General features: G+C 42.8%; 1 protein-coding gene across 2 annotated transcripts in view; it reads left to right on the forward strand.

Annotated features, from left to right (window-relative positions):
* LOC308094313 (uncharacterized protein) overlaps positions 1 to 27,498 on the forward strand; it is a 61,448-nt gene that overhangs the window by 23,739 nt on the left and 10,211 nt on the right. For both annotated transcript variants that reach the window (XR_013933938.1, XM_080440883.1), the window contains exons 26-47: positions 1 to 116; positions 1,135 to 1,224; positions 1,818 to 1,916; positions 2,838 to 2,935; positions 6,375 to 6,528; positions 7,047 to 7,160; positions 10,830 to 10,994; positions 11,357 to 11,443; positions 12,022 to 12,156; positions 12,981 to 13,079; positions 13,409 to 13,507; positions 14,628 to 14,767; positions 16,227 to 16,353; positions 16,677 to 16,757; positions 17,186 to 17,284; positions 17,503 to 17,550; positions 18,991 to 19,176; positions 20,311 to 20,441; positions 21,504 to 21,573; positions 22,281 to 22,355; positions 25,961 to 26,086; positions 26,603 to 26,698. The exon at positions 1 to 116 is cut by the window's left edge and continues 50 nt beyond it. Coding sequence is in view for 1 of the 2 variants with exons in the window: in XM_080440883.1 (XP_080297009.1) it covers positions 1 to 116; positions 1,135 to 1,224; positions 1,818 to 1,916; positions 2,838 to 2,935; positions 6,375 to 6,528; positions 7,047 to 7,160; positions 10,830 to 10,994; positions 11,357 to 11,443; positions 12,022 to 12,156; positions 12,981 to 13,079; positions 13,409 to 13,507; positions 14,628 to 14,767; positions 16,227 to 16,353; positions 16,677 to 16,757; positions 17,186 to 17,284; positions 17,503 to 17,550; positions 18,991 to 19,176; positions 20,311 to 20,441; positions 21,504 to 21,573; positions 22,281 to 22,355; positions 25,961 to 26,086; positions 26,603 to 26,698 (2,435 nt within the window). In the remaining variant the exon portion in view is untranslated. The remainder of the gene's footprint in view (positions 117 to 1,134; positions 1,225 to 1,817; positions 1,917 to 2,837; positions 2,936 to 6,374; positions 6,529 to 7,046; positions 7,161 to 10,829; positions 10,995 to 11,356; positions 11,444 to 12,021; positions 12,157 to 12,980; positions 13,080 to 13,408; positions 13,508 to 14,627; positions 14,768 to 16,226; positions 16,354 to 16,676; positions 16,758 to 17,185; positions 17,285 to 17,502; positions 17,551 to 18,990; positions 19,177 to 20,310; positions 20,442 to 21,503; positions 21,574 to 22,280; positions 22,356 to 25,960; positions 26,087 to 26,602; positions 26,699 to 27,498) is intronic.

Genomic DNA, 27,498 nt, shown 5'->3' on the forward strand with positions numbered 1-27,498 from the left:
GGGTTTTCCCGGACCAGTTGGCCCCCCGGGGCCCCCGGGAATTGGACCAGTTGGACTCCCTGGACAAAAGGGGGATTTTGGGGTGCCAGGTTTACCAGGCAACCCAGGATTAACAGGTACAGTAAAACAATCACCAGACACAAAATGTATAGACTGATACATACGGTAGGTACACACAACAGCAAAAACATGCATAGAATAAGACAGACAGAGTTTGTGTGTTAGCAACCCCCTGCATGCCACTCCCACTCACAGCCACACGTGCACACAGCAGTGTTGATTTCGTCGACTAAAACTATGACGAAAAATGTTCGTCGACTACCTTTTTTCACTGACGAAAACGTAATAAAAACAAAAAATAAACTAAGCTATGATGACTAAAACTAAGACTAAATATGTTGACAATTTCGTCAACAAATAAAAACTAGACTAAAATGTTAGTGAGGGGGACTAGTGGAGAAGAGATCCAGTAGAACTAAAAGACGCTTGGGTGTTGCGCTCTGAAAATAGCAGATCTACAAGCTCACAACGCGTCGCAGCGCGACGCGTTGTAGATCGTCTATTTTCAGCACGCAACCAAGTGTAAAATCGGCCTTTAAGACGCCATCAAGGCACCGCCAAAATACATTTTAGTCGACTAAATCAACTGTAGGTTTAGTCGACTAAAATCGTATGATATTTAGTCGACTTAAACTAAACTAGACTAACAGCAAAACATTTCAGATGACTAAAATATGACTGAAACTAAATGGAATTTGATTCAAAAGACTATGACTAAAACTAAATCAAAATATGCTGTCAAAATCAACACTGGCCACACAGCGCACCCTTCCTCAGTCTGGAATGTGTGTGTGACAGTCAGTCAGTCAGACAGACAGACAGACAGACAGACAGACAGACAGACAGACAGACAGACAGACAGACAGACAGACAGACAGACAGACAGACAGACAGACAGACAGACAGACAGACAGACAGACAGACAGACAGACAGACAGACAGACAGACAGACAGACAGACAGACAGACAGACAGACAGTCAGACAGACAGACAGACAGGGGGTTGTTTATGGACTGTTCCTATACTATAACATCCTTCATACATATGCATGTGCCCTTGCTCCTCCATTGGCAGGCCAGAAAGGCGAGCCCAGCCACATACACCCTACAGGAGACCCTGGACCACCTGGATACAAAGGTCGACCTGGCCCACATGGAAGACCAGGTAACCTCAGCATGCCATACATTGGATGGATGGATGGATGGATAGCAAGCAGTCATGTAACACAGTGGTTCTCAAAGTGGGGTCTGGGGTCCCCCATAGGTCCCTGGGGGGGTTGGTGTTCCAGGGGTCCTCAGCTAAATGATTGGTAGTTAGAAACCAGGTGGACAATTACAGGTGTGTAACTCTGCAATTGTAAAAATTGAACCACATGGACCCGTAAGGGTCCATTTGGTCTGGGCCGTAAGGGTCAATTTGGGGGGGGGGGGGGGTCCAGGCGCATACCATAGGCTCTAATGCAGCCTGACAGGGTTCGAATCCCGATCCCGACGACCTTTGCTGCGTGTCACTCCCCGTCACTCTCTCCCTGTTTCCTATCAATCTCCACTGGTAGGCCAGAAAACCCCCCAAAAAATATCAAAAAGAAAGAAAGAAAGAGAAAATGTCCATTTTGTTCCATTTGAACTCTCTCAGAGTTATGGGGGTCCGTGGCCTAAATGCATACCAAACTGGAGGTCCTTGAAATTAAAAAGGTTTGATAACCACTGATATAATAGATGGATCACTTACAGTCATTGGTGCACTTTACTTCACAGGGAATGGAGGAACGCCAGGCCATCTAGGGTCTCCAGGTTCTCCTGGACAGAAAGGAGACAGAGGGGACGTCTCATACCATGAAGTTCAAGGACAAAAAGGTAACAGGCCTGGCATTGAGCAAACAAACAAACAATGCTTCTTTTAAATAGTTGTGAATAGAGCACTGAAGTCTGACGTCACTGCCGCTAGAGGGCGCTATCCCCCTGGGTCGCAGCGTTATTTTTTGTGGAATTATGGGTGGACCCCGTTTGTACAGTATGTTATTTATGTTTTAGGGCTTAAAGGGATTGTATTGTGTCTGCAACTCAGAGTTAAACTAACACTGAGTAGTGTGTGTGTGTTTAGGCTTCTAGGTAACTTGAAGCCTAAATTTAAAAAACATTTATATATATATATTTTGCCTTTTTTCCCCTCTATCAGCTACTATATAATGATGCTGGGGTGTTTTCCTGCATTGAAACACAGTCCTCTTTCTGAAATCCGTATTTTCCCTACTATTTATGTTTTGATCAAGGTTTTTGCGATCCGATCCCGATCAGGCAGCATCAAAACAGATCCGAATCCGATTAATTCCGATCCGATACGGCACATAATAGTCTAAATGTTAAAAAAGGATTGATCAATGATATTACTCAAACAGAGAACATAACCTCTCCAGAATCATAGTCAACAAAGTTTCACAACGTGCTGGTTAGAAGTGCTGGATAGAACTGCTGGAGTGATGAAGTGCATGTGCGAGCGCATGCGCAGTTTAGAACAACAACAACCCACGTGGGAGTAGGGCTGGGGGGCGAGTGCTTCAGTGTGACGTTGAGAGGGGGAGGAGCGGGGGGGGGGGGGGGGGGGGGGGTGAGGGAGAGGAGGGGGTGAAGTGGAGGGGCGGAGCCAAGTTTGAATCTGTTTGACAACACTTTTTTTCTTTTTTTCTCTGAAGTTGCCTAGAACCCCTTTAATTTAAGTTTTTAGGGAACATTGCTGTAGAAAAATGTGTACATCTGGTGTGTGTGTGTGTCCTATAGGTGACAAGGGACAGCCAGGGCTCGTAGGTGCCCCAGGGACTAGAGGCTTGCCTGGCCGAGAAGGTGGTCACGGACAGCATGGACTTCCAGGACAGAAGGTTAGAACTACATAGAATATGTGTTCGAAAATGTACAGTCAATACCAGAAGTACGAGGGCAGTGAGAAAAAGATGAGTTTTGCTGCCGTCTTAATGTATCTATCTTATCTATATAATTATCTCTGCAGGCCAAGAGATTATGGGCCCTATCTTGACCAAGACTGTTTGGGGATTTAGCATGGCGCAAGGGGCGTTCCCGTGCAAAAGTTGCTATCTTCCGACACCAGCCTTATTAAACACCTGCGCTACCCGTTACATTATGCATAGGTGTGGTTTGGGCGTTACATTAATAAAACCAGTCACCGTGCCAGATGCCATTACCTTTAAGAAAAGACTGCGCAAGACATTGTCCCTAATGCAATCTTACGCTCTCTCCCTCTCTGCCTATGGAAGAGCGACGTTGCCCAATAAAATTATATTTGATACACAGAATTATCACTCACACATTGCTGGTTATAGACACAATTAAATTACAGCAATTGCTTATGTTCTGGATTAATTAGACGAAATGGTCTGGTGTGGTTATAGCAAACGCAGATCGAACAACATTTTATTTGAGTTTTGATAAGCTTAACTGGCAACTGCTGATAAAAACACAATTTATTGACGCAAGGATTTAACAGTCACACTTTTGTGGATTACAGTAAAATTGTAATGACAATCACATTCACAATCACTTAATTCAGAAGTGAACTCTGCAGCCGTAACGTTGGACACTAAACCCAATGTTTGCTTCATACACTCTAGCTTTTGATTGCCTTATAATAAAAAACATATTTGATTGACATAATTATCACCCACACGTTACTGTTATATTATTGTAATCTGTTCATTATTTCCTGCGCAATGGATTAATGTAACTGAACGGAGCGAATGGCATCACGCACGACGTGCGGCACAAATCATTATCTTCTTTGAATAGACTATCATCTTATATAAACACAATTGACACAAGGAATTGACTCTCACTTCTGCTGATTATACTGTAGGAAAATTTTAAACACAAAGATTCGTTGAGAATTAGGAGAGAGGGAGCCTCTGAATGTTGTGCCGTTGTGTGCCCGGCCTACTCCCGACATGTCCATTGCAGGCACGCTCTATCAAACGAATTTGGCATAGCGGGTGGTTTTAGAATCCGCTATGCGCTTTCTCAAACGTGTGTGGGCAAGATAGCAATTTTATGGAAACCGCAACATCACGCCCACGGGCACCTACAGGCGCAAATAGAAGACATAAAAGACATTTTGCTACTTCTTCAGATTTAGTTCATAATTCACAGAGATTGCTGCACATTATTTCTGGAGTGTGATAAAAACATCCATACCAATTATACTACAGTATTATTGGCTTAGAGTTAGGGTTGGTATGTGGAAGGGGGCCATTTCACAGAAAAGGCCCCTCACATATTTAGGGGCCTTTAAACAAAGTAAAGCCAAAAGCAATTTATTTTCCACCCACAGGGGGTGCCACAAATTCCAAACAAAAAATCCTTTTTGTTGCAGAAACATGATTTATTTTAACCAATTGTCACCACATTAGGTACAGATGATCTCGTGAGATCTGATGTGACAATGTGCATCGAACAACCTTTTGATAGGAGGGACCTCTTTTTACAACATGCAATTCAAATTTGAATCGCATGATTCTTATAGAGTGCAAAAAGCGCTTTTGTGTTCCCAGTCTGGCCCTGGCCTGTGCATAATTGAACCATGATATTAATGATTAGTATCCTTTATCATAGCTTTTACTCACATTGCCCTCTGCCTTTTCTTACATATGCATCAAACATCAAAACAACGTTCCATGCACCCCACAGACCGTGCCTCCTGGTGGAGAGTTCTAGTTTAACATTCATTTAATGTGAATAGCAGGTGAAACAATTTCTCGTGGAAAAAAAAGAGATACCTGTATTTCCATGTTCATGCTTTTAGACTGCTTCTTATCGATTACAGATCTGGGGAAAAAAAACACAATCATTCCCAACTATGTTATCATAGATTTTATGTCTGCAAAGGAGTCAGGAGTCCTTTTCCTTTTGTTTAATCTCTCTCTATTTCACAGAAAGTTCACCTCTTTCAGCACCACGGACAGCTCCCACTGTCCTCTAGATTGTGTGGATACTGGATACCCATTGTGACTCGTGTCCTGTGTGTGTCAGAAGTGAATAACCTTGTAACAGCCCAGTAACACCCACAATGTAAAACCAGTGGTGTTCATTTAACCCATTAAGACCTGAGGCCGATTCTTACGAATGTCTTCTAAATCCCAACAGTATTCTGAAAATAAAACGTATGTTTCTCTATCGGTGGTGCTCAAACCTTTTCATGTCAAGGACCCCCAAAATGATATTTATTTGGCCGCCGACCCCCATCTCAAAATATTTTGTTCCAGGGACCCCCTGAAGCAAAGATTTTAGTTTAAAATGTTCGCTTTAAAACAATATATATTCAAAGATTTGCACACATTTTCATAATTTTTGAAAAAAAATAAGCTATGAGCTTGTATATCTGCTATTTTTGAATAGCCAAAGTGTAAAACTAGAAAAAGTGCTCCTTGGAGCACAAGTCTCCGCCAGGTCAGGTAGGTTATTGTGGCCTCCTGGTGGCACTATAATAGGCCAATGTGAAAAGGGTGCCATTTCTTCTTCACAGCAATCGGACACTGCATTCATGATTTGAGGCATTTTGTTCCAACAATGTGTACCGATTTGCGTGATTTTTGGATATAATCTGAACGAGTAAGACCAATTTTTTTTTTTTACAAAATTCAGCCCCCTGGTGGCCCTCTAAAAGGCAGATGTGAAAAATCCAGGGCAAAGGTTTTTCCTTGGCCTCTAAGGAGTGTGCGTGCAAAGTTTCACGCAGATCAGTGCAGTTATAGGTAAAAACATGAATCGGCCTGTTATAGCGCCACCATGAGGCTGATTTGAACGTTTTTAAGTGGCATTTCTTCCTGGGCCAAGTGGGAAACTACATGGAAAATGTCATGGAAATCGCATGCTGCGTTCATGATTTGAGGCATTTTGTTCAAAACGAACCAATCCTGCAAACTGTGGAAGCCAATCTTAGCCAATCAGGATGGAATATGGACGGACGCACACATGGACACACGGACACATGGACGGACGGACAGGGGGCAAAACATACTCTCTCGCCATGCCTTTCGGCCTGGCGGAGACAATAATGCTTTTTAGCTCAAATCAAAAAGTGGCACAGATGCGTTCCAGGTCTCAATTGGTTTAAGAACCACTGACATAGTAACATAAGTTTATTCAAAAAACATTTTATAGAATCGGCTTCAGGTCTTAATGGGTTAACTCAGAGAGTGTACAAAGTTAACCAGAAACTGACAACACTCCATGCACACACTACACACTGTGAATAGTGATTTAAGTGGCAATGATTAAATAGTTTCAATGAGACATGTTTCTGGTGGGCAGGGAGATGGCGGAACAGGCTACACCGGCCCTAAAGGTCATCCAGGACTCCCTGGGGCAGATGGAGATCAAGGTTCCACAGGAGACTCCGGTGGTCTTCCTGGTCGACCTGGAGCCCTTGGATACCCAGGCCGTGCTGGTGGTCCAGGAGAAAAGGGTACTTAGGAAATATGAATGTCTGCATATGCGCACGCACGCACGCACGCACGCACGCACGCACGCACGCACGCACGCACGCACGCACGCACGCACGCACGCACGCACGCACGCACGCACGCACGCACGCACACACACACACACACACACACACACACACACACACACACACAGTTATTGAATTGCTCATTTCTGTCTGCATATGTTACAAGCTCCAGGGTATGTTATAAAAAAGCTGTGTACTGTATATGCACAGACGCACAAACGCACGTGCGTGCACACACACACACACACACACACACACACACACACACACACACACACACACACACACACACACACACACAAGTTATTGACTTGCTAATATCTTTCTTCATATTCTACAAGCCCCAGGGTATGCGATAAAAAAGCTGTGTATATGCACAGATTGCACACACACACACACACACACACACACACACACACACACACACGCAACCTTGAAAAGTAATTGAATTGCTAATATCTGCATGTCTGCAGGTAACAAAGGCTCTGTGGGACCACCAGGACTACCTGGTGATAAGGACTCCTGTAAAGGTGATATTAGAGGACCAGCGGGACCACGAGGGCCAGATGGTCACGCAGGACCCCCAGGTCAGTCTTTCAACTACAGTAGACAAGGGAGACATTTCAGCCCATTAGAATCTCCCCTCACTACAATACAGAACCTTAGATATGGCTGTGGGTGATTATGAGCTGGAGGCAGTGTTGATTTCGTCGACTAAAACTATGACGAAAAATGTTGGTCGACTACCTTTTTTCACGAAAACTAAATAAAATCTAATTAAAAACTAAGCTATGATGATTAAAACTAAGACTAAATATATTGACAATTTTGTCAACAAATAAAAACTGGACTAAAATGTTAGTGAGGGACTAGTGGAGAAGAGATCCAGTAGAACTAAAAGACAAGTAATTTTGTGTTTGGTTGTGCTCGGGTGTTGCGCTCTGAAAATAGCAGATCTACAAGCTCACAACGCGTCGCGCTGCGACGCGTTGTGAGCTTGTAGATCGGCTATTTTCAGCACGCAACCAAGTGTAAAATCAGCCATTACGACGCAATCAAGGCACCGCCAGAATACATTTTAGTCGACTAAATCAACTGTAGATTTAGTCGACTATAATCTTATGATATTTAGTCGACAAAACTAGACAAAAGCTAAAACATTTCAGATGGCTAAAATATGACTAAAACTAAATGGAATTTTATTCAAAAGACTATGACTAAAACTGAATCAAAATTTGCTGTCAAAATCAACAATGGCTGGAGGTACAGTAAATCATTCTCATTTCATGGTAGCAGTGATGTGCTTCTTTTCATTGGTTTAGATCAGCGGTTCCCAAACACTGGGTCGGGCATTGTTAATTTTGACATCAAATTCTGATTTAGTCTAAGGGTCCTTACACACCGGGCGATTTGTTTCATGCGAATAATACGTTTTTTGTTTTTTTTTAAACCTTAGTTTCGCGGAGCGAAAAAAGCATATTTTAATTATTCGGAACGAGTCCGAATTTTGCGTATATTCGCATATTCGCCGGTGTGTAACCGCCTTTAGTCTTTTGAATAACACACCATTTAGTTTTAGTCCTATTTTAGTCTTCTGAAATTGTTTAGTCTTAGGGCGGCTTCACACTGGATCCTTTTCCATACGAACTGTTCCCGAGAACGAATGGCCTCTACCAGATGGCCTGCATTCACATTGGCCAAGATCCTTGCGCAACAGAGAACACTTGCATATATACCCCCGATCCTATAGGTGGCGGCATGCACATAGTAGTTCCCCTGTGGACACAGACGTCATCAACTATTCGACAATGTTTGTGCTGGTCGCGCATAAATATAGGGTTGCGGCTTGGGAGTGAGTCAACCAACTCTATGGAGTCAACACACTGAGCGCTCAGCACAGTGAGCGACTGAGCGCACAGAAGTCAAGGCACAGGTTATGGTTATCTGTGTTGTTGACGGACAACGGATGTACGCTTATGAGAAACAACACAAATAAAACCTGGTGAAACACTTGTGTGCATTAGCGCAAGATGAGGATACAGGAAACATTCAGTATAAATGTCCAGTTTGCTAACCTTCACAACTACTACTACTTTTGCATTTGAAACTTTAAATTTCTCTAAATATTATAAACTTTCACGACAGCTTAAGTACAAAAAAATATCATTTATGAAAAGGCAACTATAGTAGCCTATGAAGTCGGACTGAATACGCCCTGTGCTCTTCTTTTTCTCTATGAAGAAAAGTACATGTTGACACATGACGCATTCCGCAACGCTGCCTGTCTGTTGTTTAATCTGCGCATAGCATAGCATTACGTGCAGATCTCATCCTCTGGACTGCAAAGCCATAGCTGGTCATGTAGGAAGGTGTGCGATAGGATCGCGCTTGCCATAGTCTCCAAAGTAATAATAATAATAAGAGAAAGTTCACTTTTGGTTATTTAAAAAGAGTCTCCTTCTTTTATGTATTAATGTATTAGCCCTACATGGGAGAAACGTTAACTTTAGAGCTTTGGTTATAATTTAAAAAGACTGTAGAGCAGTTTGTGTGCAGACTCACCTTTTTATTTATTTTTATTTATGATTTGTGGGTCCAGCACTGTGTGTAAAAAAGAACTGTGGGGACGTGCATCTCCTGCCTTTGTTCATATTTAAAATAAAAATTATATTTTCCAATGCAAGATCAGTGTGGTTATCTGCTCTTATTGTAATATCAAAAATAGCAGATCAACAAGCTCAATGTGTCGCATTGCACCGCATTTTCAGCTTGTAGCTTGGCTATTTTTGCTACTTTTGTGTGACACTGTATGACAATAGGGCATTCATTTATGATGAAAAAGCATTAAAAGTTGCAATATGGGATACAGGGTTTCTTCATAACAGCAAAGATATGTAGTAGAGATGCGCGGATGGCCTCTCATGGTCATCCGAATCCGCATGTACAAATTAATTATCCACCCGTTATCCAACCGCAATAATTATTTTATCCAATTTAAATATTCGCACCAACCGTTTCTCCCGTATGTCAAAATATTATTATTTTCTGGTATTCCCTGTTAGTTTTAGTAGGCTATTAGTTGTGTGATGCGATCACAAAATGCATTGATTTAGCCTATGGAATGTTGGTGCGTCTTTTTTCTTTTTTTCAAACCGGTGCTGCGCTGACAGCATCCAACTACACATGCGGCATCCAACGGTTGGATGCCGCAACGGTTGGATTCCAACCTACAGAGCGCACTGCTCTGCTGTGCTACTGCTTGGTGTGGATATGTTACGGCCATGGTTGAACCCCTGTGGATTGATCTGCGACGTGTTTTTGTTGGCTGTTTTTGTCGAGTTTATATACCGTCACCTACAGTATTCCAAATAGCGGGCCACTTCCGTCTAAGGTACGCTTGCTTTCACATTGCAGCGTACCGTACCCGAAAACGCATGATCCGGATCCGAAACTGCCTCCGGAGGTGGTTTCGGGAACGGAACGGTGATCCGTTTCGGGGGACGATACGCAACATTCACACTAGCGCAACACCTGCCAAGCGGTCTGGAGTGCGCACCTGGGACCCTAGTGTGAAAGCGCTATTAGTCTAGTCTTAGTTGACTAAATATCAAAATCTTAGTCTTTTAGTCTTTTACTCTTAGTCTTAGTCAACTAAATTAACACTGGGGTCGGGACACATTTTTATGGATAAATATCCCTTTTTTTATCTCCTTTTTATTTATTTTTATTTAAAAAAATTATTGCAAAAAATAAATAAATATCAAATCAAAGAAATTCCATAAATAAATAAAAATGTAAGAAGTAGTGAGAATAGCTCACATCGCGACACGTTTTGAGCTTGTAGATCGTCTATTTTCACTAGTTTGGGTCATGGAGAGACATAGAAGCTGGGTCTGAAGCTAAAACGTTTAGGAACCACTGGTTTAGAATAGCAATGTAAAACCTGATTTATTTGTGCACCGAAAATATCAAATCTACAAGCTCTGCTGGCCCGGGTTGTGAGCTTGTAGATAGGCAATTTCGATGCACTACACCAGTGCACAACTAACTATAACGCAGCCTCAACGAGTACTGTACTTGAGTGTGTGGAAATGGAGTAAAAAGTCAACCTTTTTATTCATTATTGAGTGTGTTGAGAGTTACATTACACTGAAAGTAGTCACAAATAATAAAGAAAATAAGTGAAGGAACAAAATAATTTTACTTTACTTTTACATTTGAATACAGCATTGTTTCCTGTCTATCCTGTTCTTTAGGTCCCAATGGCCAGCCTGGTGAGAAGGGGAACCAGGGTGATTCTGGGCTTGGTCGGCCTGGTCCGGCCGGTGAACCTGGCCCTCCTGGCGTGCCTGGGGAAGGTGGTCCGGGGCGTCCTGGACCAAAGGGACACAGGGGCAAAGACGGCCTGCTGGGGTCACCAGGTACTGCAGACTGTTACACACACATATCTCATGTTCAGTTCTTCAGTTGTGGACAGCGCACCAATCCACTGTTCAATATTCTACACAGATTTTAATCTTCGACCAGGATCTGAAACTTTAATCCTGTACATGAATAATTACCCAGCTGTTATGTCTGCTAACTTTTCAGACAGATTTTAATATTCAGCAGACTATCATGGGAAATGTTGCAATATTTGATATTGGATTCCTGCCCATGAATAAATGCCCAGCTGTTATGTATTATATTATGCAGAAATATGTTTTTGCACAGTACGGTAGTACCTGCACTACAGTAAAGCCATGGAGTTTTATAGAGACTTCTATCACTGTGACTATTGCAGGTCTGAGAGGAGACCCTGGACCAGATGGAGCACCAGGGCATGGACCAAATGGACCGCCTGGTCCACCAGGACCACCGGGCTCAATAGGTAACTCTCTGTTTCTCTTACGCACACATGAGAGCACTATAGCTACAGTACCAAAACAGACAAGTAAATACCTAAATCGATCAAACGAATAAATGGAAAAAGGTTAAGTCTAGTGACTATTGGACTAATGGACTATTAGGTCATTTGGAAAACCAGAAAAAAGGAACCAAGCAGGACTCCACTGGAAATGTTCTGGAGGAATTCTGTCCTATAGTGCACATATTATATTTCTATGTTTTACTAAATGATTGTACTAGGTTCAAGTTTGTACTTTGTTGTTACATCTTGTGCACAGGTACACAAGAGTAAAACGTATTTTTGTTCGGCTTCCTTCAGACAATGTAGCAGCATAGGTAATAATAAAAGGAGGGAAAAAAAGAAAGTGAAATAAAGGAAAAGAAGAGCTTCTAGTTTAGTAGGTTTATACTAATGGGATAATAAAAATAGATCAGCAGTACAATGTACATATGCTTAGTGGTAATGGTTAGATAGTTAGTGGTAGAGGTAATGGTTTTAATGTCACATCTCCTCAATTAATATTCATATTAAAGCGCATCATTCCCCACATACCTTCACAGGTGCCAAAGGCCGAGATGGAGGCAAAGGTTCCAGTGGGCTACCAGGAACGGATGGAGATCCAGGCATCAGAGGGCCCCCAGGAACTCCATCTCCACCGGATATAATACACCGGATTGGCCCCCCGGGGGCCCCTGGTAAGTGCAACAGTACTCATTTCAGAATAGTCACTGAAAACCAAAAGGCTTTCAGTGAGGTGGTATTGTTCTGTTGACTAGACGTTAGTGCTACCGTATGTCGTTGCTGTCGGGCAGAAACCTCGTATCTTCCTCTTTGAAAGTGAAAGTGTGTCTATGGATTTTATAAATATTGAACCGATGAAAAGGCCTTGCTGAGCCATATAGGGCAGGAGCCTATCTCCTGTTTCTGTAGCGTGAGGCAACTTGATGTACAAGTACACCCCCTGGACATGACGCTAGTATGTCACAGGGACTTACCCCCAATCCAACCCTTGATACTGAGTGCCAAGCAGGGAGGGACTGGGTCCCATTTTTCAGAGTCTTTGGTGTGACCAGGCCGGGGATCGAACTCCAACCTCCTAGTCTCATGGCGGATAACCACAAGGCCACTGAACTAAATGATAGCTACTGTACATTGGATCCATTGGAACACAAGTCCATTTCCTGAAAAGTAAAATGTTTGGACATACAAAGTTTCCACCTGACAGCAACAACATATATGATGTCAGTGTTAAGAGGCTAAAAATTAAGAAAAGGCCACACTCATAGCCACGATGCAGGAATACGATTAAAGGAATACCAACGTTTAGACCTGGAAAGCACTTCTTCAGGAGACCTTTACAGGTCGAAACATTCTTGTCCTGCATTGTGGCTATGAGAGAGCGGCCTTTTCTTCACTGTTAGACTTATTTACCAAGGTCAGCAGCACCTCATCATCAATACTGGTGTGTGCCCTTCTCCTGTTTGTTTGAGAGGCTAACAGGATATATACACTGTTGCAGGTCTACCCGGTCCTGGTGGTCCTTCTGGAGATGTTGGAGGACCTGGATTTGAAGGACCAAGAGGGTTACCGGGACCACCAGGGACCACTGGAACAAGAGGTAGGTGTGTGTGTGCGTGCGTATCTGTGTCTGTGTGATAGAGACTTATAACCCGGCACGGGCCCAAAACTCCAGCCCAAGCCCGGCTCTGGCCTGTGCTGTTCGACCCCACCCCGGCCCCAACCCGAAAAGGGTCTGCAGTTTATTAGCCCGAGCCCTACATGAGACCAGACACCAAATTAATTTAACATCTCTCTGACGTGTGATTTCTCTCATGTTGATAATGATAGTTTGGGTGAGGAAAGTTGTCATACTCCTAGTTGGTTGGCTGCCTTCACACTATGGAACTGCCTTTTTGTGTTGTTATGTGTGTATGTATCTGTCTCCAGGTCCTGCTGGTGATCCTGGTTATGATCACCCATCATCCTTAAAAGGAGACGCAGGGCTTCCTGGACGTCCAGGAGAGCCAGGAATCAAAGGTTTGCCAGGTAAGACTCAAAAGACTGGGGCAGATTTATTAAGATCAGAAATGCAGCAAAGAACATGGGCTGGTCAGAGAATGCACTGCAGCCACAATCTGTGGAGCAAAGAAGTCAACACGTTACGTGAATGATATTGTGTGCGTGCGTGCATGTGTGTGCATGTGTGCATGCTTGCGTGCGTGCGTGCGTGCGTGCGTGCATGCATGCGTGCGTGCGTGTGTGTGCATGTATGACTGTGCCTTTGACTTTGTGGTATCTAGTGTGTTTGATTGGTGTTCCAGCCTTAATGAGCAGGTCAGAAGTCTGACTGTACACCATCTGGACTTATCTTGTACATAGGCAATTTTTCCATACATAAATATGCATTAGGGCTGCATGATACTGATGAAAATGTTTTTAGAGATGAATCGATATAACTTATTGTAATTGATAATGATATCAATCACAATATTTCTATTGCTCAGAATAATATGTAATATATGTAATATGTTGAATAACTTGATACGAAACTTGATGTAAAAAAGAACCTTTGTTCCGATGGATAAAATGTAGTTATTATTTAGTCAGAAGCGCTTGTTAATATTTAATATTAATAAAAGCCACAGACAGACTTAACCACTTTCAACCTGGCATCCCTATTGTGGGCTTGTATTTTTTCATTACAAAATATATATATATATATATTTTTTCAAAAATAGGGAATACAAAATAGAAAAACTACAAGCTCACAATGGATCGCATTGCGACAACATTGTGAGCTTGTAGATCGGCAAATGTCATGGTATGACAGTCATACCACAAAGTCTACAATAGAGAATTAATTTAATAAACCATAAAAAGATGCAATATAAATATACAAGGTTTCTGCCTGACAGCAACGATATGAAGGTTAGCGAGGAAATGACCAGCGGTCAAAGTGAAGTGGCACGGGACCCTTGGTACTCAAAAATATTTTTCCAAGGTTGGCAGGTCTGCACATTGTTCATCTGCTGTAAAATACAAACATGCGCGGCGAGTGCAACCTCCAAATGTGAGGACAAAATGTTAAATGAAGCAGTTGGGAGTCCATAAAACAAGTAAGTCCATAAAATAGGAAGTCCATAAAATGCATAATCTTCTTCCTCAGGTTCAAATGGGATTAAGGGGGACCCAGGTTTTGCTGGAGGGCCTGGCTCAGACGGTAGACCCGGTCTAAATGGATACAAAGGGATTAAAGGAGAGCCAGACGGATATAGATATGGATCTCCCGGACCACGTGGACAGAAGGTACTTGATAACTGGAAAATATTTGATGAACGACAAAAATGACACTGCACACAGAGCCTACAGTTTGAATCCCTCTTGAGGAATCAAGAGGGACTGAGCTAAGATGCTTACACTGTAAAATCCTCAATGTTTAAGGTGTATTCAGTTATATTTATTTGTTTAAAAAAAAAACATTAAATACTGTACCTCTATATTCCCATACTGTAGCAATCATTGCTATTGTATAGAGTATTTGTCCAGTAACAGGTCTCTCTGTCTCTCCAGCTCTTTTGTAAATAGGAATTTTATTTTATTTCAAGAGAACTCATACAGGATACAAAATAAACAAGTGAAATGTACAATGCACAAGTAAGACGCGCGAACGCGGGAAGCGAACGCAGCTCGAAAATAACAATAAGAAGAATAGAACGGAATGAGCAATTGTAGAGAAGTGGGTGGTACAGTGAAATTAGTGAGAACAGGGCCGCCACAAGAAGGCTCCATACCGCTAGCCCCATTATTTTTTTGTCTTTTTTAAATTGTTATGTTTGTTTGTTGTGTTTTTAGTTTTTGAGTGTAATTAGTCACCCAGGGGCAGGCGGATTTCAGCCACACTGTAGTGCACTCTGGTGCACTCTGGTGGCTGCACACAGGCAGTGCAGTGCAGGTGGATTTCAGCCACACTGTAGTGCACTCTGGCGCACTCTGGCGGCTGCACACAGGCAGTGCAGGCAGTGCACACAATACTGCACACAGACAGACGGACAGACAGACACACAACCCGAGCAGGGTTTCATAGTAAGCTCACTTGCCCGGAGGCGCCTCCTTCCGCTGCGTTCGCAATAATAAATACAAGTACACACATTAAGTAAAATAGAATAAAGGTGGTACTGCGGATGGCTCTCCTCTTTCTCTCTCCCTCGATGCCTAAACTACTGAAGGCTCTGGCCAAGGAATGGGCTGCAAATCCTCTGCGTCCAACCTCCACTGGGGGACACCTCGCTCTCCAACCAGCCTGCTGACAGTCGCTGACCAGTCCTGCGTACTTGGAGAGATTCCTCTCAAAGCCTTCTTCCAAGCGATCTTCCCACGGGACTGTCAGCTCCAGCAGCACTGCTTGCTTGGTGGACTCAGAGACACAGGGACAATGTCTGGTCACAGGGTGGTGACTGCAATATGGCTGGGGAACCTCAGCTGATGTTCAAGGTCCACCAACAACTGCTCTGACAAAGGCGATGGTTTTCTTGGAAGGTCGGAACTGCTTTGCCCACGCCAGTCCTGTGCTGATGGCTTCAGCAATGGTCTGGAAACACAATAAAGCCTGGAGGCTTGTTTCCATTGTGGTTCTTTGAATGGAAGTGATGAAAAAAATAAATGAGTGGACAAAATTGGAAATGGATCGCAAGCTGAAATGATCTCTCTCTCTCTCTCTCTCTCTCTCTCTCTCTCTCTCTCTCTCTCTCTCCCCCTTGCTTTTCAGGGAGAAAAAGGATCTGGCAGTACAGATGGCCCGAAGGGCCAGAAAGGAGAACCTGGGGTTACAGGACCCCAAGGTCTTCGTGGAGTCAATGGGGCCAAAGGCAACCCAGGACCTACTGGACAAAATGGTTACTACCACTGATAACACAATGTCAATAGAGATAAAATAAATGAGGATTGTGGTCCCCAGTTAGCCCCCCCGGCCACGATCTATGTGTCCAAGTGTCCCTGAGCAAGACACGTATCCCCTAACTTCTCATTAGTAGCGCCCACTACTCCTAATATATGGGTGAAAGGGTGTCTGGGGAGGGACTTTAAAGCTATCAGTCTGTTGCCAGTTATAATGTAATTTGGCTACACGTTTGGCTAAAAATCACCTCTTTGTGGCAGTACATTTAACAGGTCATAATTTGTCCAAAATGTTGTCTCTTTCTTTCTTGCTGTGATCCAGGTCCACCAGGCTTTGTGGGCCTCCAGGGCTCAAATGGGCCTCCAGGACACAAAGGACAGGACGGACCATATGGACCCCCAGGCATGGCCCTTTGAAATCTTTCCTCATGTCATCTCTCTTTTGTTGTTTTTCTGGTTATCTAACACAGCTACAGAAATATTTAGTTGTTTAGATTAATAAAAACAAGGCTGGGTCAAAACCCAGCATGACTGGAGCTTTTCATGTCTCAGTCAGTCAGTCAGTCAGTCAGTCAGTCAGTCAGTCAGCCAGTCAGCCAGTCAGTCAACAACATATGCATCTACAGGGCTGGTCAAGGTCCCAGACAAAAAAAATATTAATAATACAAAATAATAAATGAAATGCAAGTGCACACTATTATTGAATTGTACACTGGAAAATATGGCTAAACACCAAAGCATAACGATTTTAACCTACCAGGTTATTTCAAGGATGCATTATGTGTTTTTGAAGTCAATGTCTTGTATCTCTGACATCTACACTTACCTTAGGTGACCAAGGCGCCTATGGTCCTGCTGGCACCTCAGGTCCTAAGGGGAACCAAGGTCTGGATGGGATCCCTGGACCTCCAGGGCTGAAGGGAGACTCAAGTAAGAACACACGTTGAATAGACTGCCCCGTGTTTCTGCTACAGCAGTAAAGGACTTCATGATCTGATCATCGTAACCTAAATCTGATAATGACATTTTGTTTTGTTCTTTTTCTATCCTGATACAGTACTGATGCATAGGTTATTTGTCAGTGCCTTTGCTCATAATTGTTGTAGAAGCGGAATGACTATGAACAAAGTTCCTACCTCTTTCTGCAGTTGTAGTAAAAGGGACTCCTGGAAGACGTGGCGATGATGGGAAACCAGGTGAACTTTGTTTTTTCTTTTGTTATGTAAACACAGGGTAAAGTTACATACTATGCCTTTAAACAAAACCTGTGATAAAATCTCAGAAACCTCCAAACTCTCACTGCCACAGTCAGTCATTAACAGTGTTTGTTACACGGCTTGGTTGAATGCTTGATTCTGATTGGTCAATCACTGAATTCAGCGGTGTGTTATTTCTGGATAATGACCGATGAGCTCAATAACAGTAGCCTGGTAAACCCTCCCTCCGGAAATCTATTATATATTTCTATTTGATTCCTGGAGTGAGTCTGGCATGAACCGCCTCTCTGCAATATTGGCTGTATATGCCAAACGGCCGCGCCTATCAGCGTCGTCGCACATCGTTCTGTGATTGACAGCGACAGTTGGCCAATCAGGTGGCGAGTTCGAGTGAGCCCAAAACACGAACGGCAGCCATCTTTTTCTGTGGGCAGTTTTCTCCGCTATTTTTTTACTTCAAAAAGCTCTCTAACTTCTATTTTGAGGCACGGAATTTACTTATAAGATATCGTTTGGATAGAATGTAGTTGTTTAACTTCATATATGTGGTCAATTAATCATGACAAAGCCTATTTAAAAAATAATAATTAGAGAACCGGTAGGGGCGGGCAGTGACACCATTGTACCCGAAAAAGGTAACCCATTTTGGGTATGGCTGTCTCAAAAGTCCCGTCGCGTCACATTAAGATTGGTGAACTGCTGATTGGCTGAAGGGGAAAAATCATTGGCTGAAGGGGTTGTCAGTCAACGGTATTACTCCCGCCCAACTCCAGCACAGCCAATATTGCAGACAGGCGGATCAGGCCAGACTCACTCCAGGAATCAAATAGAAATTAGATTTCCGGAGGGAGGGTTTACCAGGCTACAATAACAGACCGCTGTCTAAATCAAAGGCTCAGAGCACCTGCTCATATCAACCTGCGCTGCTTGATTTTATGCTGTATCCAACATGACAGCCATGTAAACAAACACGCCATGTCATTTACAACTAAACGTTGCTCTTAAGAATGTTTTTTAAAACATTTGAAGGGAGAAATAAACAATGCCGTAACCAAAAATGTAAAATTTCAGTAACTACACTTCCTTGTTTTCCGAGGCGACCGTGCCCGCCCAGCACAACACTTATGGAATACTTTCATTGCTGTAAGCAAGGAAATGCTTCGTTTTGATGTTAATTTTGGGTCAATTTATTAATTCATTTATTAAGTAGCCGTGTAATAAGTGGGATAATTGACGGGTCATTATTGAAAAATAAATCCCTTCAGGGTGATTATACACCTCCGTTCCGTGTCGGTGCATAATCACCCTGTCAGAATTTATTTATTTACCCGTCAACTATCCCTTGCACAGTTCTTCAGTAGTGATTGGAACTCTCACCACTTTATCAGTTCCTATTTCCTGTATTTCATGGTACTGTAGGTCCAGATGGGGAGCCTGGACCTCCCGGTCGGTCCAGCAGTCCAGGAGATCCTGGACTGCCAGGAGACAGAGGTCAGCTGGGCCTACTTGGACTGCCGGGTCCAAAAGGGCCGCCAGGAATCGTGGAGAGATGTCTTCCTGGACCAAAAGGAGACCATGGCTTCCCAGGAGGCTCTGGCAACCCAGGTGGACATTTACTGCTACGAGCCTTTAGCTTCTGATTAGAGCCAATGAATTGCACACATCGCCGGTAGTTCAATCAAATTTGACATTGACCCCAAACAGTCTTTTACAGGCATTGTTTTTGTAGTAGCAGTGGTTTTTAACCCTTCTCATATCAAGGTCCATAATTTATTCTGACTTTCAGACCCAAGACTTCGAATATGTTGTTGTCGTTGGATACGATTTTGTTCACAATGCTGTATGTTGGTACCAGTTGGAGAGATAACAGGAAAATAATTTAACTCTTGAGAGTGTAAAATGAAACCAGCTGGACCCGTAAGGGTCACCCTCTCAAGAGTTAAAGATCTATAAGGGTCCATTTGGTTACCAACTCTCCATTTTAGCTGGGGACCACCTGGGACCCCCTCAAGGACCACTGGTGGTCCCCGGACCACTGGTTGAGAACCACTGTTTTAGTAAGAAAAACATAAATATAAATGATCAATTCAAGCTAACTTTGTAATTTAGTATTTTTATTTCAATGGTTCTCAGCTGGCTGACACTGACTTGGCATTTACACTGACCTGATTTACACTTTGTTGCGCTTCGTGTTCCGGCACCTAAAATAGCAGATCACAACCCATCAGTGGTGGAAAAAGTACTCAAATTCTTTACTTAAGTAAAAGTACCAATACGGCAATATAGAAATACTCTGTTACAAGTAAAAGTCCAGAATTCAAAATTTACTTGAGTAAAAGTACAAAGGTATTGGCATCAACATGTACTTAAAGTACCAAAAGTAAAAGTACTAAAATGTTTGAAAATAGCAGATCTACAAGCTCACAACGCGTCACGATGCGACACGTTGTGAGCTTGTAGATCGGCTATTTTCAAATAGCCTATGTATAAAATAGGGCTAAAGTGGTTAATGTATTTCATAATATCATAATTTATATCTGAAAAGTAACTAAAGTAGTGGAGTAAAAGTACAATATTTGCCTCTGAGATGTAGTGGAGTAGAAGTAAAAGTACTTAAGTAAATGTACTTAGTTACTTTCCACCACTGCAACCCATTGTGCACAACACCGGCACGCAACTAAGACTAAACCAAGCGTGAGTCCCATATCACTGTTGTGATGGTGTCTTCCGTCCCTGCAGGTTGGCCTGGTCCACGGGGACCCCAAGGCGACACAATACCAAGTTTAAAGGGAGACGCAGGGGATCAAGGCCCAACGGGAAGTCCAGGCTTTGCTGGACCCAGAGGAGACGTGGGCCCCCCGGGACCACCAGTGAGTCACATAATTCTGCAAGAACCGCCGATCCAACGGACTTCAAACTCGCCATGCATATCGGCGAGGACCCGAGGGTCGTGACTTGCCGAGTGGGAAGTCGGTCGGTTAAGCGGATCTTTCAAAGAATATCAATAAAAGCATTGCGGTAGTTCAGGCAGGCATGGAAGTCAGTCGGATCACGCTCATACACCCTCCAGTCACATACTGACTCCATCCTAATGGTTCAATGTATGCTGTCTATTTAAGCATATTGACATTCACTATTACAGTACATGCTCAACATGGATCGCTGCTACCTCAAATGACAGCTGATCAGCTGACAGTGGTGAAACTCTTTCCACCTCCTCAGCCTCCTCTTGTTTCATATATTATATTATATCATGTTATTTTAATTTCTGTGTATCTTTAGGTTCTGCCCTATGAGGGGTTCATATATGTCTATTATCATGTCAATGTAATAACTGTTAGGCTTCAGGGGGTTTGTCATCCCAGAGTCTGTGTCATGCTTGTGCAGATTGTTCTGGAGAAGTTCACCAAACCTCTGATGTAGTGGTTCTCCAAATGTTTTATTTCAAAGGCCCTCCAGTTTGGTATGCATGATTATATATTACTAGACCATACCCGTGGGGGGATATGCGCACATGATCTGGCAACCCGGGAGCCAGCGAACACAAAAACGCTAATAAACAGCTGAGATTTTGTGTAATCGGAAAACGGGCTTCGCTGTTAGGTGCACATGGTAAGGGTCAATGGCTGTGTGCAAATTCAGATCAATTGCTCCAGCCACTGAGGAGAACCGGGCAGAACAATTTTGGCCTCACCACCACGACACCATGCACCCACGCACTACAGAGGTTTGTCAAATTATAAATTATAAATTATAGGAGGATATATTATTATATGTCCAGTTGGAACCCTCTCAAGGAACCCTGGGGGTCCCTGGTCCCCTCTATGAGAACCACTGCTCTCATGTATTCATCAGGGCTAGCTCTGTCTTGGAACCTATACAGCACTTCAAGATAAATCTTTAACCTGGTATTATTCTGACATTATCCCTAGGGGCCAGCTAGGCCTGGGGACCCGGGACCGAGAGGAGACCCTGGTTCACTTGGGTACCAAGGACCCCCAGGTAATAATGTATCGTCTTACTTTCACTGTATGGATTAAAGGAGTAGATCACCCAAAACAATGACTTATTTTCTATTAATTACACACACCATGAAGCCTTGAATTCATGGAGGCAGAGTCTATCCGATAGTCTATCTAGTCTATAACTGAGCAGCCACCCGGTCATCAAATTATTGGCTCAGGAATGCTACAAAAAAATCTCTCCATGAATTCAAGGCTTCATGGCGTGTGTAATTGATAGAAAATATGTAATTTTTTGGGTGAACTACTCCTTTAACTGTCATCTGTATTCACGGCAAAAGCGGATCTGTCACCATGAAATAGCATTGTGGTTTATCTTTTGTAATAGTAATATGCAATTGATTTTTGCTTCGAAGTCTAGGCTAAAACACAACAAGGAGGGAGAATAGACACTCAATCTCTATTGGAAATATGACGAGAGATTGATAAAGCAAAAGGCGAGATTTCTTTGCTCTATACTGCAGTAGGCTACAAGACAAACTGAATTTGACCTTGCACTATAACTGACATGCAGTAGTCTGTGTTTTTTATATATTACTGACTCTTCTGTGTTAATTAATTCAGATAATTTCTTTAATGTAGAGAGAAAAAAGTAGTCAGTTTGTACAAGACAGATGTACTTGGTCAATAAAATAAATTCTGCTTCCAGGTCCGATTGTCTCATTGTTGTGAACTGTGTTTTTTTAGGAGACACTGGGGACCCTGGCTACACCCCAGGCCACCCTGGTACACGTGGGACCAAAGGCTTCCCTGGACCACCAGGTGTGTTACTATTATTATTAACACATTAACCGCCGGGAATTAATTAATTAATTAATCAGCCACTGCCAGCGTTTTTACTAATCTTAAAAAACAAATTCAATAACGATGTAAACATCAGATGACTGCGGGGAAAGACGAGGGTCTGTTCTTTACATAAATGTATTTTTATAAATCTGATAACGTTATACCGGACGAGCTGGAACTTTTTTAAATCACTTGATTTCTGGGTGTATTCTTCTTCGGGGGTCCCAGGATCACTGACAGGTTGCGTAAGAGCGCCCTCTATCATAATCACTGACATCACCAAACGACCTGTATAGACATCAATGGCAGTGTCGTGTTGGATTGGAAATGACATGTAAACATAGGGGCGGCCATAGCTGAGTGGTTAGTGAGCCCGCCTAGGGAGCCAGAGGCCCTGGTTGCCCGAGGTACGATTCCAGGCCAGGCCAGCAAATGAAATTTGTCCCTGAGCAAGACTCTTAACCCCTAATTGCTCACAGGCCCTCATTGGAAACAAGACCGCAAGGAACGGACCTGTTAAAGGAATTATCCTTATCCTTACATCTATAGACGTCAATGGCAGTCAATGTGTTAAGATGCAATCACACTGAACATACAGAAAGTGTTCTTACAGTGTGTGTATATATTGTACAGTATACAGTGTGTGCGCATGTGTGCGTGCACACACATACTATATACAGTATATACTATGTATATTATATACTGCTGTACATCCTATTTGTTATTTTACTCTAATTTCAACTGATATCATTTGTTGGTGTTTGTATTTTCCACAGAATAATCTCAGCATCATTGTAAATAAGGTTCACCCTCAGTGATTTCTCCGATAATAAAGGTTGAATGAATACATTGTTATACACAGCAATATTCTGAGTGTTAACTCTCACAGTTAAATTAACACTCAGGCTTTTACTGTGTTGTAACTGCATGACACTGTAGGCGTTGTCTGCCGGAAAATGTTCAATATATAGTAATAATTAGCCATTACTAGTACCTCAACACTACACAGTACAACCTTCAGCATTAATTTGTCCAGTTGTAACTGTAAAAGAAAGTGTAGAAATGGTGCTCCATTTGTACACTCTTTTCAAACTGTGGTAATATGAAAAAAAAGGAAAAACAAAAAAAACATTTGTACACTCGGATAGTGTACAAATGGTGTTCCATGTTCTATCTGAGTTAAATTAACACTGAAACATACATTAACCACTTCAGCCCCATTATACTTGGCTATTTGAAAATAGCAGATGTACAAGAACTTGTAGATTTTAAAAACTTGCCAAAACTTTTGTAAAAAAAATTAAAGTACATTTTGAATACAGGACTTTTACTTGTAACAGAGTATTTGTTTGCTGTGGTGTTTATACTTTCACTTAAGTAAAACTAAAAAGGAGTATTATTCCATCACTGCTCAATAGTCAACGACACCACACATGTAAATGTGCGTCTCCGCCCCCAAAGGGGTCTTGAAAACGTACACAAACATAGCCTCTTTTAAGACAAACTTTAACTAGTTCTAAAACTTAGCTAAAACAACATTTCAACAAACTGTGGTAATGTGGAAAAAAAGACAAACAAAAAAACAAACAAAAAATAACTATTTTCTTAATTAACTCTCAATCACGGAACCACGAGAATGTATACTATATATACTATATATATGAGTATTAATATAAAGTAGTAACTAGTTACTTTTATAATGCATTAACTAAGTTAGTAATTCATTTACTTTTTGAGAGCAGTAACTATAACTATAACTAATTTAAAGTAACTTGCCCAACACTGTTGATTACTTACCGAATTAATGGATGTTAACTAAACAATGATCATTGTGTTAATGCAAAGCTTACATTTAATATACACACACCATGTGAACTCCTGTAATGATCAAGAGGGAAAAAATGATAATTTATTTATTTAATTATTTAGTAGGGCTCGCCATTTTCTTTTTCTTTTCTTTTCTCCTGTTGCTGTTGCCATGGCTGCCAGTTCCCACCGGATGTTGTGTGGGAGTCCCGATTTCTCCAGACCGTACTGAATAAATGCTAGCTTGCATAACGACTTCAGGCTAGGACTTAAGTGTAAGAGCTGTAAGATGGGCCGTGCATGGGTTGTGTATCCAAAGAGGACGACGAGATCTCCCACCATGCAACAGCACATACCGTACATTGGACGCCGGCCTTTCACCTTGGTCTCAACCTTCTTCCAGGAGGTCTCTGCGTTGAATTTCCACAGATCATTGAAGTGCCGTCTCAGATCAACGTTGTAACCGCCAAATATGTACAGCTCTTCATTGTAGGCAAAGGCTGCGTGATGCCCACGTCCTTCTGGGAGAAGCGGTGCACAAGGCGTGCTCAGCCAGCAGTTGGTCTCTGTGTCAAACACTCTGATCCTATGGTAGTGGCCACCTTTCCCCCAACCCCCAAACACAAACATCTTTGTCCCAATGATGTCGGCAGAGTGACATGTGGAAACAGGTGGCGGCGTGCCTGTGGTGTTAATCACAGACCAGAGCATTGTGTTGGTGTCCAACGTGTACATGTCTTTGAAGTATCCAGTCGGCGGGTTGCATCCCCCGTGTATGTACACGACCTTCCCCAAGACACAGGCCGAGTGGTGGCTCCTCGCCTCTGGAACAGTCCCAGATATTGTGGGCTTGAACCACCTGTGGGTGTCGACGTCAAACGCATACAGATTGTTGCAGTACTCCTCTTTATAGTAGTTATAACCACCCCAGATGTAGATGACGCCTTCCATCAGCACAGCTGTGTGGCCCTGGCGCATGGAGGGAACCTCGAGGGGCCGTTTTCCTCCTCCGGTTGCTGGAGGCAACTTGATCCAGTGTAGAGTCGCTGTGTTGAGGACCTGCACATCAATCTGATCAATGTCCTTCATGTAACTGTATCCTCCAAAGGAGTAAACTTTGTCCCCCACTGGCACAGCGGGACAGGAAATCAAGTGTGTCTTTGGTCCTCTTTTCGGATGCACCCTTCCTCTTTTCAGGGGCACAGCCCAGAGAACCATATCGCTCTCTCTCTGTCTGTCTGTCTATCTGTCTATCTGTCTCTCTTCCTCCCAGACCGTGTCTTTGTCAATTGTCGCTGCTCTTCTTGGTCTCTCAATCTTTTAGTTTCTCTGTACAAATCTCCAAACATCTTTAAATATCCCAAACCCTCTTGAAATGTTCAACCCCTTATAAATGCTGAGCAGGGCTCTGGTGTGATGCCAACATAACACAAAACTGTTGCTATGCAGGTGTAACGATGCCGATTTACACAGGCGTTCTTATTTGCATAATTTATCTCTTAAATGACACTGGATCCACTGAATTCCATTGATGTTTTAGTGTCAAAACATTTCTAATGCCAACAACAAGATAACCCGGATTAATGAGAATTCTACTGTGTACCGACTCAATATCCGCCAAAACATCAGATGACCTCTTAGCACTCACAGCTGTTCGGTTGTACAGCCCTTATTTCGTACACAAAAACACAAAGCCACCAAGCATTGTGGTATGATGATATATTGTATGTTTCTAGGGGACACAATGCTAATGATTTTTCCCTCTCTCCCAAAAGGTTTGAAGGGCGAGCCAGGGCGTCGCACAATTATTCATGAACCAGGTATTCCGGGCCCGCCCGGTCCCCCTGGCAATCGAGCAGCCCCGGGCCACCTTGGGCCTTCGGGACCACCAGGCCGAGCAGGTCTAAACCTTTCTCTGTATCTCAATATGCTCACTGTAATAATAAGATGTGCTAAATTGCCAGCCTAGATGATGTGTTTACTGTAAAGCAGGGTTGAATTACATTTGCTTTAAATGTAGTCAGGTCCACGTGTTTTCTTTAAAAAATTCTGTTGCTGTTCTTTATTATTTCTTTGTTATTGTTGCTGCAGTGTTGAGGAACAAGAATCAAATAATTTCACTATTGTTTACTGTATGAGATGGGGGGTTGGTCTTGAATGGGGTTGGGTTGGAATACCAGTTAGTTTTCTAATCCAAAATTATAATAGAACATTGTCAACATTCCATGTCAGCAATACGACTTGTTTTCTGTTCTCTGTATCTTTTGTGGATTCAGTCCAAGTACTTTAATTGAATCAACTGTAGAATTGTGAAACATGCTGTTTTTCATCAGTAACACTGGTTAAGAAAAGATTCAAGATTTTGAAGTTTGTTTTGCCTGGTGACATTGAACCTTTAACTTTTTCTCGATATGAAGGCACCCCTGGTCCCAAAGGAGCGCTGGGTTCCAGCCCACATGGCTCACCTGGGTTTACTGGACACAAAGGAGACAAAGGACCCCCGGGACTGCCAGGTGTGTGTGTGTGTATGTGTATGTGTATGTGTATGTGTATGTGTATGTGTATGTGTATGTGTATGTGTGTGTGTGTGTGTGTGTGTGTGTGTGTGTGTGTGTGTGTGTGTGTGTGTGTGTGTGTGTGTGTGTGTGTGTGTGTGTGTGTGTGTGCACGACGTGCATACCTGTCTATGGGCTGTGTGCAGACATTCATAATAGCATTTACTTAATATGATATAGTATGCTGGCTGTAAGCTCTGAAAAACCCTGAAACCGTTCTCTCTAAATTTGTCCACATGCTGTTATTGTCTCCGCCAGGCCGAAAGGCATGGCGAGAGAGTATGTTTTACCCTCCGTCCGTCCGTGTGTGTGTGTGTCCTGTCCGTGTGTTAGCAGCTAATCTCCGGCACCGTTGGCCCGGTCGCTGCGAAACTGTGCACACACACTCCCTGGATGCCAATTCAGAACCTCTGCCTCAAATGTTTCACATGGGCCTGTTATAGCGCCACCTGGAGGCCAGTGCAAAACCCATTTTTTTATATTACTCCTACAGATTTTATCCAAACGTCATGCAAATCGGTACACAGTATCTCTATAGTCATGTGATCAACACGGATCTGTCCGATTTCCCATATTCCATCCTCATTGGCTAAGGTTGGCTTCCAAAATTTGCAGGATTGGTCCGTTTTGAACAAAATGCCTCAAACCATGAACGCAGCTTGCGATTTCCGTGAAATTTCACAAACACATTCCCACTAGGCCAAGGAAGAAATGCCACCCTTTTTCACATTGGCTTGTTATAGCGCCACCAGCAGGTC

This window comes from Gymnoscopelus braueri (assembly GCF_963280865.1).
Source record: "Gymnoscopelus braueri genome assembly, chromosome: 10".
Lineage (NCBI taxonomy): Eukaryota > Metazoa > Chordata > Actinopteri > Myctophiformes > Myctophidae > Gymnoscopelus > Gymnoscopelus braueri.